Here is a 15163-nt window from a genome sequence, read left to right as displayed (position 1 = left end):
AGGTACCTCAACTATTGGCCTTACATGGCCTGACATGGGTATTCCCTCTTTCTAGTCCCACTCTTCTCCAACAGAGCTCCCTCACTGAGCGAGCATTCGGCATTCCTAGTATGCTCCACTCATTCTACGCCAAGCACCCAATCACGGGATCAGAATCACACTCTAGATCATACCTTTCACGAAAGAAAAGGACAGGCAGCCGCTGCTAAACCAAGATCTCCATCTCTTGACTCCGTCAATCAATCTTACCTTATAGGGCACAAAGGTATATTTACCATACGAGATGTGTGCACCTACTAAAGGGAATAGAAAGATCTTGGGCACAAATACTCCACTTTTCACGAAAGACATAGATTCACCAATGATTGGTTGGACTAAATACTACATTTATTTGCTCAGAAGAAGGAAAGTTGGCTGTGAGAATGATTTCTCGTACGTAGTCTTTCCAAGGACCATTCCAACAGGATGCTCAGAGGTTGGTGGAGAAAAAGCTCAAAAGGCATACTTCCTGCGCTTTCAGAGGATCTAAATCAGTCTTCATCCTTTCGCTTTTCAAAGCCCCTCGCAATAAATATGTAAATTTGTTTCGCAGAAATTGAGATTTTTGATCTCCTCGAAAGAAAATGAGTTCGATCAGCAACACCGGTCTCCACAGCACCAGGATAAAGACCTTCTTTTTACCCAAAACCTTTCTCTGCAGCACTGGAACCAAGATCGGGCTTGGCATAGTTACGAGGTTCCCGTTCTATTTAACTAACACTAACTGAAGCTAACCGGAAGCTTTCTTCTCATGCGACTCTTGGATCGAAAAGAGGCTGCTAGACTAGACCACGGCTGAAACTGCCAGGCACGGACTAAAAGCTTTTATCAGGGATTCCCGAGTCAAATGACTACCATACATAGCATAGAACTAGAAGCTGCACTAGTGTACAGAGAAGACTGGATGTGAACACGGGCGGACATTGGCTATGTATGGGGCACTCACTAATCACTATTAGCAGGAAACAACTAGCAGAAAGAAAGATGAACACACTTTCACTCCTTGCTCTTCAGCACGTACTCACACGAGGGACTCTCAAATCTCTATTTCAGACCATAATCTTTCGATCCCTTTACCGAAGTGATTGATAGCAGGGCTAAAAAATCATAGGGCTTCTTCTATTTTTAGTGTGAACTCACTTCTATTCTATATCAAGATAGGGGCTTCAGTACTTGGCTGACCGCCCGGTGGAAGACCTAGTTCTACCACACAAGGGCAGCTTTCGTAGTCCAGGATTATTTTCCTCATATGTAATTTCACCTCAATGTGGAAATGTCCGATCTTATTCCAAAATAGAAGGTCTTCATGAAGGTCTGTCTTGTTTCAGGAATATAGGTACTGAAGTTCAATAGTGGTAGGTACCAAGGAGAAGACGAGTCAGGGCCGATTGACAAGACTAGCTAGGCTGACCTTCCAGCCATACTCCATCCAATATCGAATGGAAGTGCTAAAGGTTTCATGTGATGCTGACCTCAATGAACCAGACCTCGAGAATTCGTTCATCCCTTCACTCCGAGGATTGGTCGAGTACTTGGCCACATGCATGAGTAGGCCTGTTGCCGGGATGTCCCATTAAAAAGGCAGGTCCCATATTTGAAATACAAAAATAAGATCAGATAGCGCTCAAGAGGTTTTTCTCCATACGAGAAATCCTTCACTCGCAGGGAATTCAAATAGATGTGTTGAAGATCATCAAAGAAAGGAGAAGACTAAGCAGCTCAATAGGGTCTCGAGTACGACTATAGTACCAAAGCTTGGTGCTTCTACCAGTCAAGCAATTACCACGGGTGGATATTCAATAGAAAGCCTACTTGAGTAGGTCAAACAGCGGGGATCTCTCAGTTCCAATGGCTGGATCTCAGAATCGCATAGATGGGTAGAAGTAATGGGCAAACGCACCTAAGTTAGAGATTTCAACTACTACGGTAGTGATGGGGTGCCTGTTTACCTAAGTAGGCCTAGTTCTTTCTATAATGAGCATTCGCGTCCGGGGACTTTGATCCAACTTCAGCCGATGGGGAAACGGCAAGGGATGCACCGGTATCTGGACACGTGATGGACCCAGTAGTAAATATTCCTTTGTGGAAGGCTTTGGTTATACCTAGGTGGCAAAGCGAAGTTTCTGGTGGGTAGGTGTCTAAAACAACCCTCTGCAAGGAAGCACGCCCGTATCAATCCTTTAATCGGAGACTAGACTAGTGTTAGGAATGACAAAGGAGACAGACAGAATTTACATCAGAAAAAAAAGGCTTTTTTAAGTTTGAGTGAGGATAATTGTCTTAAATTTCGGAGAATCGGCTGAAAAAACGCGGAATTGTCTTCGCCTTTGTAAGCGAAAATGTCCGGTAAAGCCTATCTCGCTTTTAGCCTTCATGGTGAATGGCCCACCCTTTCTTTGAACCTTGTCAATGATTGAACGAACTTACAGATATGAACTGAGTGCCATTTGATGAGTAAGATCGAACAAGGGAGAGGGATATGGAAAGGATGAAGTAATGAAAGAGGAAGTCATTGCTAGTAGTAACGACTTGTCACGATCCATTGGTTCATATAGAATCCATGTCCTAGGTCTATCAAAAAACATTCTTTTCGCTAAGCGTATATAATAAAATAGAGTGAAAAGGTCCACCCCGAAACCAAGGGGGTACTAACTAACAGCTGAGTCCTCTCCGAACCGCAGGAGATAGTTGCCCATCATACGGCTCACCAACTTCACTTGCCTCTAAGGGGGGCTCGCTCTGGGCAGGTTCGGATCACTTACTATACACGGCCCTACGAAGGGGTTAGGAGCGTTTTCAAGATGATTCTTTCTTTGTCGAGACAAAAAAGGAACCCATCTTTTCGATTGAAAAATGTGAGTCTGTTTTGCCACTTTATCCATCCCCCTCTATCAAAATGATCAAAAAGGCATTTCAAATGCTTCTTATTCCCGTGTTTGATCTTAACCATCTCTGCCCCGCTTCCATGTGGGCAGAGACCCCTGTAGAGAATGAAGAAGAGCCAAGGATCTTACTCTCAAGAGTGCTTCGATAGGCTCCACTCTCTCCCCTGAATAAGTCAGGCTCCGTTAGCCTGGGCTGAGATGGGGATAACGAGTCGACGATTGAAGCCCCCAACGTTCTGCCAGACACTGGACAGGGGTAAGCTCTGTAAATGTGTAGAGCCAAGTGTAGTGTGGTGTAGTAGTAGGCACTTCTAGGCCCCTTCCCGGCTACTGGATCACTCCAGTGCTTCGGGTACTACGGACCCTCTGCCATCCATTGCAGCAGAGCCATTTCATGAGAGGGGGGGCTAAGCGCAGTTCTTTGAATCAAAGGTTTCATGAAATCGAAATCGATTCTTTTTTAGATATCTGGATAGATGGATGGATCTATCTTTCTATTCAGATATCTTTTGCAACCAGCCCCAAATCCTTGATTTGGCCAGGAAACAAAGCACTGCTTTGGGCCCAGGAAGCGAAGGGAATGAGCTCGGCTGCTTCTCCCCCACACTTCTTTATTTCTCCGTGCCCCTTCCGCATGCGCTTCGCGCGCCATTGGCGCTTTTCTCTCCTCTTATTTCTTCATTGGAGGGTTCGGATGGACTTCGCCGTTCTTTCCCAACGAAAATGGAAAGGGTTGTATCACATCGAGATGTCGATTCGTTTTCTGCCCCAAATGAGATGGGGAATTAGTCACCTCTGTCCCTTCATCTTTTTGAAAGGAATCGAGGCCCGGCCCGGCTCGCGTCATTCCAACAACCGACGTGGAGCACCTCAGTATACGATCGCGCGCAGTAAGTGGGAGTCCTATTACACCTAAGGCCAACTTCCATTCACCAAACCCAGGTTCATCTCGTGTAGTGATTGTGGACTCGTACAAGGATATGGAGTCGACGGTTGATGTATCAGACTCGACCCTGTCTTTCGTAGCATGCATTCCCATCTGTGTTGCAACTGATTCGGTAAGCTACGTGTCAGGTGCACGGAAAACTGCCTTCGGTCTCCCAACCTTACTCATGGCAACCTTCCGGCCGCCCAACGACCTATAACGCTAGTCACTACTCCCACTGGGGCTAGGAAGTAAGCCCCACAACCCAAAGCGGCGAAGAACAAATAGAATTTGCTACAAAAGCCGGCTAACGGGGGTATTCCTGCATATGAGAACATTGTAATGGAGAAGGTCATAGCCGAAATAGGATTCGTTTTGGCTAGAGCGCCCAAATCCGCTATATATTTGACACGGGTTTGCCGTAATGCTGGAACTATGGCGAATGCATCTATCGTCATTGATGCATAAATAAATATACCAATTAGTAGTGATTGAATTCCTTCTATGGTTCCACATGAGAAACCAGTACGAATATAACCTACATGTCCAATCGAACTATGAGCTAGAGGTCTTTTGACTTTCGTTTGGGCCATGGCGGCCAGTGCTCCTAAGATCATAGAAGCAATGCTGCAGAAAAAGAAGATTTGTTGTAATGTACCCCCATAGGAAGCAACAATAGAAACACGTGACATATTTGCAGAAATAGAGATTTTAGGCGCAATAGAAAGGAATGATGTCACCGGGGTGGGTGAACCCTCATAGATATCAGGTTCCCACATATATAGAGTCAAAAGAGAGATCGAGTCTGAGGGAGAGGGGGGGTTTCTTGGGGCTCGAGAGATTGAATAGATAGGGCCCCACAAGTTGTTAATTCGCCGCTGGGGAATTCACACAAAAGGGAAGGACTTATTCTCAACGAAAAAAGTGCTCTCTGAACCGAACGTGAAAGTTGTTTTCCATCAGACGGCTGTTCACGTAACTCCACTCTCGGCTTGGATTATATATCCATTTGGTCCGCTCTCGGCCATTCCACACGCTGCCTAGCAGAGACGTGGTTATCTGAAGTGGATTCTCTCTTTTGTAGTAGATGCCGAACCTGCTGCTCAGTGGGCGGGCGCAGCAGCTACATGGACCCCTTTCTTATGTTGTTGCCAGCGCTTTCCCGGGACGAGCCGGAATTCTTTATTAGAACGTCGGCAGGCAAAGCCCGAAGGAAGGCTGCTATCCCCTCGGCCTTCTTCCTTTTTGATGAAAAACAAATCGACATCTCAATCTCCGAAAGCATTTTCCTTACCCAGCTAATATCCCCCCCTTCGTCGAGCCTTTCCTTTAGTGGTAAGGGATATGCACCTTATCTGAACGTCGGCAGGCATTCCGGAATTCTCCTTTTTTGGCCCCGGGTGAACATAGGCTCAAACATGATTGGAGGGGTCCTAGCTACGCCATGCATTCAATAAAAAAAAGCAAGCCTCTGGGAAGCTGCAGGGATTACAAAAAGAGGGTGCTTTCCTGTGTTGCACTAAAAAAGGACAAAGGAGAAGATGCTCTTCGACTTTCTTTCTTCCTCCCGCACCCGCCTAAGCCCGGCCCGTGTTAGAGGGGAAGATTAGCAAAGCGGAAAAAGACAGAGGGAGGGGGAGCTGCATCTTATTCTCTTCGCGAGAACTTCAGGATCGGAGAAGCATTCGGAAGGGGCGAGGCCTTCATTTCGTTGGCAGAAGCAGAAACGATCCAATCCATTCGGGGCTTCGGGGAACCCAAAAACGAACTATGTTTACTTTTTTCATAGATAGATGATATATATAGGAATAATATATACATCCCTTTACTTTAGATGTCTATGTATCTATTTTGGAATCATCTCCCGATTCTCTTTTTTTTCTAATTCGCACTGCTCTTTCTCTCTAAATTGCATCAAATAAAATAGAGAGAGAGAGAGAGCAGATGGATCCTATCCCCTATAACGAACACTCATTCCTATCTATTGATAGAAAAGAAAGATCTTCGTCACGGACTTTTTCTTTGTTCTTTTTTTTAGATTGGAGGAATTCCTCATATCCAAGGCAGCTCCCCACAAACACCCCACCCATATGACTATGCCCCCTTTTGAATCGACAGTAGATTGGGCTTCATAGCTACTTTCATTCTAAAAACGAATATTAGTCAATACGCAGGCTTCTTTCAGTAGCAAACATATTCATTTTCACCGGGCTCCGCGCACCTTCGGTACTTCTGGAGGGCAAGCAGTTTTATAGTGACTTCTTTCTTAGGGTAGGGCGACGAATACTTCCAATTCCGGAAAGGTCATTGGGTCGCCTTTGGAAGCTAAAGCGAAAGTTGTAGAAAGCCAGGAGAAAAAGCGAAAGCTTGCTCGAAACGGCCTATACCCTAACCCTCGGAAGCGAAGACGCAAAGCGTCACTTTTTTCAAAAGGAAGGAGTTTTTTCTGACTGAATCCATCCATAAAGCCGCCAAGGAAACGAAGTTCGTTCCCTTTCATCAAGTGGGTAAGGTAGGCAAACCACTTAAGCTTTGCCTTAGACTGACGGAACAAAGCTAAGAAGTAGGCTGAATAGAAAAAGGAAAGGGACAAGGGCGGTCGTCGCTTGGCGCGAAGGCTGCTGGTTCGGTACGGTACTAAAGGTCCTCGGACTTCCAGGCGGTTTTTCTTTTGGGCTGCTGTGAACCCTTGGATCTCGCCAATACAGCCTCCTATGGTTTTCGTTACCGAGATATCTTTTCTTTTTTCCCAGGGATTTTTTGGGTAATCAGCTCCCATGCTGCAAACAGTCAAATCTGAACCTTGTCGCTCTTCTTTCCTCGTGGGAAGGAAGCACACCAGCAGCGTGCGTTGCGTGATTCCACTGTGTTTTTTGCACTTGACTGGGTGGACAGTTGACCGGAAGATAACTTCGATTCGCCCGGCCAGCAGGCGGGCGGCGTGCTTATCTTGTGTGACAACACTACAGAGCGAGTAGCTCTTCTAGTCGGGCAGCTGTGTGACAACACTCCTGAGAAAGCGGCGCTTTTGTGTAACATGCTATGGTCTCAACGCCCTTACGAGGTAGTGATGAGTTTCACGTGCTCTAAGCCCGGCCCGCGCGCAGTTAGGAGGATTGGCCGCTATCTGAGCGGTACCACCCACCCTACCCTACTACCTATAGGGGGCCGTCCGTCCTACAACCGCCCGAAAAGGAACTGCAATAATCTTGAATAGGAATCCTACATCGATAAAAAGAATCCCCATAAAAATACCACTAGATCGAGCACCAGTGATTTCGTATCCGGTCAAAATCTTGGCTAATTGATCGAAGTGGGTAGCTCCAGTAGACCCATAGATCATGGAACAAATAGGGTGGGTAGGCCCAACCACCACACTACACGTATAGACGCGAACCCCCCTCCTTACCGTACGTGTGACTCTCACCGCATACGGCTCGCACGAAGACTCCAAAATCCATCCCGAGCTTTTTATTCCACCTCTCCCTCCTCTCCAATCCTCGATCAAACTAGCCTTCCCCAGCAAGAAAACGTATCCGCTTTAGCAACAAAGCGCTCATCCCTTGCTTGTTCTTGAGCGCGCAAGGCGCTCAAGACGGTGATTCTTGCTTAAAAAAGGGCTAAAGCACTCCAGCTTTGAAGCTGGAGTTTGCAACTTCAAAACTACAGGTTTTAGCCCTCCTGCTGGGTGGGCTTCCTTCATCTATCGTATGTCTCGCTTGGCTTCGTCCCAAACCAAGGAGGCATGATGGCGGGCGTGTGCGTGTGCCGACTGCAGAGACTACAAGCCGACGCCGGAAGCGAGTCGCTTCTATTCTCGATTGGATATAGATGGGGAATCTCTATAGATCGTCTTTTTTCGACAACCTCTCTAAAACGCATACGAGAAAATTGCACTTCACGGCACGGCAAAAAAAAAGAGCTTCGCTCGGTTGGCCCTCCTAGGCTTCCGCCTACTTTCTCTTCTCTTAAGTCTACAACAAGTGGGAGAGGCAGGATTCGAACCTACGTAGAAAACCTTCAACAGATTTACAGTCTGTTGCTTTTGACCGCTCGGCCACTCTCCCCTTCCCGGGGATACACCCTCCTCAAACAAAGGGTTCCTGAATAAGAAGGATGGCGGCCTTCGTTCTTAAGTTAAGAAGAGCAGATGGAACTATTAGATTTGCTAGCGTTCCGGGAGAATAAATAAGGTCATTTAGTAAGTTCATAACTATTTATGTAAAGCAAGGGACAAAGCTTCTACGACAGCTTCCCCCTCATTGCCATCGTCGGCCTTCCCCAGCTCCCCTCCTTCATCGCTTCTGGCTAAGCATCTTTCGGCGGAGGAAAGGAGGCGACTAGTCGCTTCTGGCGAAGCAGCGAGTTCATGAGCAAGTGAATGAACGAGCAGCGAGTGAAGTGCAACAGTCGTAAGTAAGGCTCGCCATGTTCCTAAAAGGAGTGACCATCTTTTCTTCCCTTCTACTGACACTGAGCGAGCAGCAAGCATAGGCAATTGTTTCCGTAGGGGTGGGGCGCAAGCAAGCGTTTTCAGGCTCCGCTAGCTAGCGTACTCTTCTGCTATCAATGAAACCGCGTGTAGATCGAGACGCAGTACTTTTTCTTTACTTCTTCCATACTAGGAAGAATGGAAGGAAATCCTTCGATAACACTTCTTCCTTATTTGAAGAAATGATATCCGACGCCCGTGGAAACTCTTTCATTTCAAAAAAAATCTTCTTCTTAAGAAGCAAATAGCATTTCCTATTGATTTGTCCCCTGGACTAGACCTATGTAGATTCGGAATTATCCGTCGCTACGCTGTTCCCAAGGACTAGCAAAATCGAAATAGCGAAATTCTTGGGTCATCTCAATGGGTTCAGAAACCACACGTTTCTCTGGATCATCATAGCGAACTTCCACATATCCACTCAGAGGAAAGTCTTTTCGTAATGGATGACCCTCGAAACGATAATCTGTTGATATACGGCGTAAATCCGGATGATTGATGGAAGAAACACCAGACATATCCCATACTTCTCGCTCCCACCGGCTGGCTGATGGAAATAGACTGACTACCGGAGATATTCGTGTTACTTCGTCTGCACTTGTTTGTACACGAATGCGTGAGTTATACCGAGTACTCTGTAAATTATGGACAACTTCAAATCTTCGTTTTCGAGAGGGATGATCCACTCCGCAAATATTGATCGAAACTTGAACCCTTGTATAGGTATGCCATTTTAGAAAGCACAACAATGGAAATGGGTAGTCAGTATTGGTATAAGATCTATTCCCATGTTCCGATCTTTTCATTTTATGTACCCATTTCTTGGGTAAAATCTCCCAACTATATTGGAAAATGGATTGGTTATCCATAAATGAAAATAAAGAAAGCTTTATTTTGGTTCCACTTCTTGCTCTAAGCAGAAAGACTTGTCGGAAATCGCCGGTTGGGTTGGTCCGACCAAGTTACCAATAAAGATCCAAAACTGCACACTTTATATAGTTATGTATCCAGGATCGGCTGCATGCTCTAGTGTTGAATCGGGTATAGAACCCAGGATGCTTGGTTACAATTCCGAATCCGCTAAACCATCGCTCGGGGAAAAGTATTATACAGAGCATTAGTACTTATTCTGATCCTTTCCTTATATTTAGATTCTAGTAGTTTATTTCAGTCGTATTCGTATCCTTACTACGGTTTAGTAAGGGTAACAAATAAAAGTATGCAGGTTCTATTAATTCGCACTGATTGAATGAATGAACTGCGTGCCCGCCTCCCATGCAAGGTGGGTTAATTCGTCCCTTCCTTTCTTTATTTCTGTCACGTCACTATTCTTTTCTTCACTTCTCTTTTCCTCCCATTTCTTCCTTATTTCTGCAACCTTACTTCTCCTTCCTTCTTTTATTTCTCATGTAATTAGCCTCAAATTATCTTCCCTCAATCGATCCAAGGCTGCTTGGTGATGTAATACAGCTCATGGGCCTATATAAATTAATGGAATTTAATTGAAAGGGGCAAGGTGGGACTAATTAGTTTAGCAATGAACCATGTTTTCTTACAAAATCATAAGCCTATTGAGTTGGATGCGCCCTTTGAGGTTAGAACGGAGGTCTTGAGATCGAGCCCCAATTAGTGAAGTTATATATTTTTTCTTTTTTTCGCTGCTCCCCAATCCATGAAAAAAAAAGTGTAGACCAGGCCCAGCTGGGCCCATGCGAAGGAACAGATGAGAGAAAAAAAATCTCAAATAGGAAAAGTTTCCCTGTTTTGCATGAAACATCAGCTAGCTGAGTTGGCTAGCGGCTACGTGCTCTTTCCAAGACAACCTTGGTTTGACTCCACTTGTTAGCGACTTTTTTTTACGTTCCGAGGATGACCTACAGGTACATGCTACAGACGAAGAAAACTCAAAAAATCGAAACGAACGAAAAAGACAACCCGGGTTTGACTCCGCTTGTTAGCGACTTTTTTTTGACGTTCCGAGGATGACCTGCAGGTACACGCTACGAACGAAAAAAAAACTCAAGAAATCGAAACGGACGAAAAACAAGTACGCGATGGACCAAAAAAAGTGGAGGAACAATCCTCACTTTAATATTATATTTTCTTTTTTTCGCTGCTCCCAAATCCACGAAAAAAAAAAGTGTAGACCAGGCCCAGCTGGGCCCATGCGAAGAAACAGATGAGAGAAAAAAATCTCAAATAGGAAAAGTTTCCCTTATTTGCATGAAACGTCAGCTAGCTGAGTTGGCTAGCGGCTACGTGCTCTTTCCAAGACAACCTTGGTTTGACTCCGCTTGTTAGCGACTTTTTTTTACGTTCCGAGGATGACCTACAGGTACATGCTACGGACGAAGAAAACTCAGGAAATTGAAACGGACGAAAAAGACAACCCGGGTTTGACTCCGTTTGTTAGCGACTATTTTTTGACGTTCCGAGGATGACCTGCAGGTACACGCTACGGATGAAAAAAAACTCAGGAAATCGAAACGGGCGAAAAACAAGTACGTGATGGACCAAAAAAAGTGGAGGAACAATCCTCACTTTAATATTATATTAGGTAAAGAAAGAAAAGAATTTTCGGCGAGCATGTCCCAAAAAAAACGAATTTTCGGCGAGCAACTGGCGGTGGGTACGGCTCAACTCGAGATATTTCGTTAGTTTTTGAAAGAGGAGACTTCCAGAAGCGTTCGCTTAACGGCGAACGTCGTCGACGCACGGCGGCCGTCCTTTAGAGCAGAGGATCCAAGGGCCTACTTTGTAAAACAATCTTTTGTGAGGTCTTTTGTGCAAGTTGTCTGCGATGGTGCCATTGGATGTATCCTCCTCGTATGGTGTGTTACCTGTATTTGTAACTGCATATGTGTACTGTTTTCCAGCTCCTATATATACAGATAAGCTTATGCCTACGTGAGTACGCTTTCAAAAAAAAACACGAGTAGACTGGTCAAAATCAGTCTAAAACTTACCTCAATCTGTCTATAAAAACTGTAGCAAAACAGCTGTCAAGCTGTGGTAAACCTCAGCCTGACAGCACACCCCACCGGTTAGAAATGGTGTCAAACTTTCCTTATTGCCATTTCAGTGCTATTAGAAAATTTATTACACAATCTTGGTGCTTTCTTGTGAAAAAAATGATGGTGGTTATTTTAAGATAGGGAAATTGTCGGGTGAAAATGTGGGATTTTGTCCAGTCTTCGGTCGGGTGAAAAAAACTTTTTTTCATAAGATTCAACGTCTTGTTTTTTGGGTAACAAGGTGATCGCTTTGTCGAGTCAGGTCCCCGAGGATCAAACTTGTGAAAAAAGTGTTTGTTCTTGTGAAAAATAATTTTTGTGATCCGACTTGCTCGTCGCAACCTCCCACATGCGGATGTGTATGCCTTTTGTGAGCAGGCCCCGAGGATCTCCAACACCTCCTGGTTAGTTGCTCGTTCTCCCGCCAGGACTGACATGAGATTCTATCATGTCCACAGTCGCTCTGTCGTCGCCGGCGATGGCCTTCGCGGATTGGTGGAACAGCTCGTGCTTGCACTCCCCCAACACTCATCGCCATGGGTTCTCCTCCATCATCATACTCACCACCTGGTGACTACGGAACCATTGTAATGGTTGCATCTTCGATGGCCAGCGACCTTGTGTCTCGTGCCTCGTCCAAGCGACCCAGGAAGACGCTCGTCAGTGGGCCAGAGCGGGCACCATAGGGTTACCTAACATGTTATCTGAGTAGTCAGCTTGCATATGCTTCCGGCTGAGCAACCCATGTCTCCTACTCCAGTTATCACCTTCGCGTCGGCTTGTGTATGTGTAATGGTGTAAACGCTGCAGCCGCGATGGCACCACCGCCTCCTCCTCCTCCTCCGGAGCCAGATTAGATTTTGTTTTCTTAGCTTGTATTGGGGCTTGTTCTGTTGTGCCCCCAGTGAGACCTCCTCCTTTCCCCTTGCTGTGACTTATGCTTTATTTTCCTTTTCTTATTCTCGAACCTTGTTGTTGTCGGATGCTTGGTGTTGGTGCTTTATAATATAAAGCGGGGGGCAACCCTTTTTCGTAATGGTGTAAACGCTCCCTATATTCAACTCTGTCTTCATATGGATGATTGTATGTTCGTGTGTGTATCTGAACATTTACGCTTATACAATATCTTTTTTTAAAGTCATCCGGACTGGACGTTTCATCGTCAGCCCTCACGAGATTGGCATCCGTGGCAACTTCGTTAATCTCAAGATGATATGCCGACTTAGTCTTTTGAAGATGCTCATAGGGATAGGGTGTGTGTATATACGCTTATAGGGGTGAGTGTATGTGTGTACATATGAGCATACGTGTTTGTAATGTGTTCAGAAAAGAAGATTGGGCAATACCATAAAACCAGCAAATGGGGCCCACGTGGCGGCTGGACAGCGTCAAACAAAGGGAAGGACCTAACTGCAAAACATCAGGAACTCATATAATAAAGCAAAAATAGGCAGACGGACGGATCGCCGGACCAGATGGACGTCAGGATCGTCGGACCAGACGGCGTGCGTCGATCGACGCGTCAAGCACCACCTGCACTCTCGCCGCAGCCACACTATATAAGGATACCGCGCGCCCGCTCTTCATTATCGCTCAATCACCTTGCAAATTCTTCCAACCCAAAGCTGTTGATACTGAAGTCAGAGAATCGATCAGGTCCCGTCCGAAAAGGATTTTTTCGATACGAAAAAGAATCGATCAAGTCCCGTTCTTGGGCCAGCGCCAGCAGCAGCAAGCGTAGGTACTCCGTACGCAGAAACCATCCCATTCCCATGGCTGAGCGCTTCCCGACGGTGACGATGGGGCGGGTGGCGATGGGGCAGACCGAGGAGCGCATCTACAGGGATGACGTCATCGCCCAAGACTACGGCAACCACCGCATGGAGGCCGTGATCATGCCACAGCCAATCAAGGACACCTTCTCCATCCTGTTCGGCGGCGACATTTACGAGGTACGTACTCCTCTGTCGACATACAGTGTAGAACATAACATACGTTCTCGAGCTAGTACAAGGGCGCCGTAGCTAGCTAGGACGAGATCTTAATTAGCTTTGTCCTCTATATGCATCCTGCCCATGCCAGATTGCTGGAGTCGTGGCCACTGAGCTGACCAGCGTGGAGGCCGGTGAGCAGACGAGCGGCGGCCTCGTGGTTCCCATCAACTCTGCGCCTGCGCCTGCGCCTCCACCAGAGGTACTACCTGAGACCAGTTACTTCGTCGTGACGTACTTCTCTTGGCTTGATTGATTCTGAGATCCTCCAGCATACGTCCAATTTTTGTGATTATTAATACTTTGAACCGTTCTTTATTTCATTTTTCAAATTCTAATTTGCTAGAAATCGAATGACGGTCCTGAATCCCACCCCGGCCGGCACATAGTTTGTTCCTGGTAGTTTCTCATGCTATAATCCAGGACTGTGTGAACACCTATTTGTTAATCAAAAACAGATTTTTTATTTTCATAAATTCAGAGACAAAAGAAAATGCTCATCGTGTAGATGTGAACTATGTATGTGAATACGTTTGTTTGGGCAGCTTTTTTCAGTTGTAAGCTATACAGTAAACAGCACAAACATCTGGGAATCCAGTTACAGATTCACAATTTTATCTTTTCTAGCCTATGTATTTTATACGAAATTGTACCGAGATATGACGAACACATGGACATGTAGTACACATCAAAACGTTTCGTAACTTTCCGATTAATATATTATCATGGAATTTACATAAAATAACGGGCTCACTTGAGTACGTTATACAAATTTATGAACTCTTCTTCCAATAAACTATTGATTCCATTCACTTTCTTCCCAAATTTATTCTTGGGCACATTTAAATCGATACGTAACCATTCGCTGGTTTATGGAAGAACAACATGGCTGAAAATTCTACAAAAATACATATGTGAGGCTGCTTGGTTGGAGTATCACCTACATATACGTTTAGCTTTAAGAATGTGCAACTCCAACGGCGCGTTAGGAAGGATCTTGCTTTGCTTGATACACCTGAACCCCAAGTGTTTGGTCTTCCTGGCCATGGATGGCGTCCACCCGATCAGGGTTGGGTGAAGATTAACATGGATGGCGCGCTGAACTCTAAGGCAAGCATGGCAGGGGCTGGTGCTGTGGCTCGATCTGCCACAGCTTTGTTGGGTGCTTGGTGCAAACCCCATGTTGGGGGCTACTGATCCGATGATCGCCGAGGCCTTATCACTGAGAGATGGCACCATCTTTGCAAAATTGAGATGATACTCACATGTGATAATGAAAATGGATTGCCTGGAGGTGGTGAACCTCTAGAACGCTCGCGGGCAACTGATGTTCTGGTGTGGCACAGATACTCTTAGAGATTGGAGAGCTTACTTTGTTGTTTATTTCTTTAGTTATTCAACATGTAAACAAATCTGCTAATTTTCTAGCCCATCTAAGCGCTAAGCATGCCTACTCGCTGATGGTCACCTAGAGTTGGTTGGATTCTAAACCAACCTTCCTGGTGACCCGCCTTCTAGGCTTCTAGCTGATTGTCGCAGGAGTTCTTTTGTTTGAATAAAGCTCTCTAAATTTTCTGCAAAAAAAAACTACAAAATATTAAAAAATATGCTACTTGTTGTTTTTCACGGGTTACAAAATTGCATATTTTGAGATGAAATTTGTTCTCAGATACACTTCTTTTAGCTTTCCTCAGATATACTTCACCATATAAGCTACATGACGTGAGTGTTTTTCCCCAAAAAGAACGCCTTTAAAGGTTCTGTTTTACTAACAAAAAGGGCTAGGAGCTAAAATGCTTCTCACATAGTTGTATTAA

The 15163-nt window shown here is 45.4% G+C and overlaps 2 protein-coding genes and 1 non-coding gene across 3 annotated transcripts; all 3 read right to left on the bottom strand.

Moving 5' to 3' along the window:
* Positions 1–3803: 3803 nt before the first annotated feature.
* On the bottom strand, positions 3804–4664 carry LOC123181428 (NADH-ubiquinone oxidoreductase chain 2-like). The gene has a single exon (XM_044593687.1). The coding sequence runs from the start codon at positions 4626–4628 to the stop codon at positions 4035–4037; it is 594 nt and encodes a 197-aa protein (XP_044449622.1). The 5' UTR covers positions 4629–4664; the 3' UTR covers positions 3804–4034.
* A 3169-nt stretch (positions 4665–7833) lies between these two features.
* On the bottom strand, positions 7834–7916 carry TRNAY-GUA (transfer RNA tyrosine (anticodon GUA)). The gene has a single exon. It is a non-coding gene; the product is annotated as a tRNA-Tyr (tRNA).
* A 667-nt stretch (positions 7917–8583) lies between these two features.
* LOC123181426 (NADH dehydrogenase [ubiquinone] iron-sulfur protein 3-like) lies at positions 8584–9272 on the bottom strand. Its single transcript, XM_044593685.1, has one exon. The coding sequence runs from the start codon at positions 9208–9210 to the stop codon at positions 8638–8640; it is 573 nt and encodes a 190-aa protein (XP_044449620.1). The 5' UTR covers positions 9211–9272; the 3' UTR covers positions 8584–8637.
* Between the last annotated feature and the right edge of the window lie 5891 nt (positions 9273–15163).

Source organism: Triticum aestivum, chromosome 1D (assembly GCF_018294505.1).
Source record: "Triticum aestivum cultivar Chinese Spring chromosome 1D, IWGSC CS RefSeq v2.1, whole genome shotgun sequence".
Taxonomy (NCBI): domain Eukaryota; kingdom Viridiplantae; phylum Streptophyta; class Magnoliopsida; order Poales; family Poaceae; genus Triticum; species Triticum aestivum.
Note: the sequence above shows the minus strand (reverse complement) of the source record. Positions and strands in the feature narration are given on the sequence as shown.

Bases quoted from the DNA above. Each gene is read 5' to 3' on its own strand.
- LOC123181428 (XM_044593687.1), bottom strand. From the start codon at position 4,628: ATGTGGGAACCTGATATCTATGAGGGTTCACCCACCCCGGTGACATCA.
- LOC123181426 (XM_044593685.1), bottom strand. From the start codon at position 9,210: ATGGATAACCAATCCATTTTCCAATATAGTTGGGAGATTTTACCCAAG.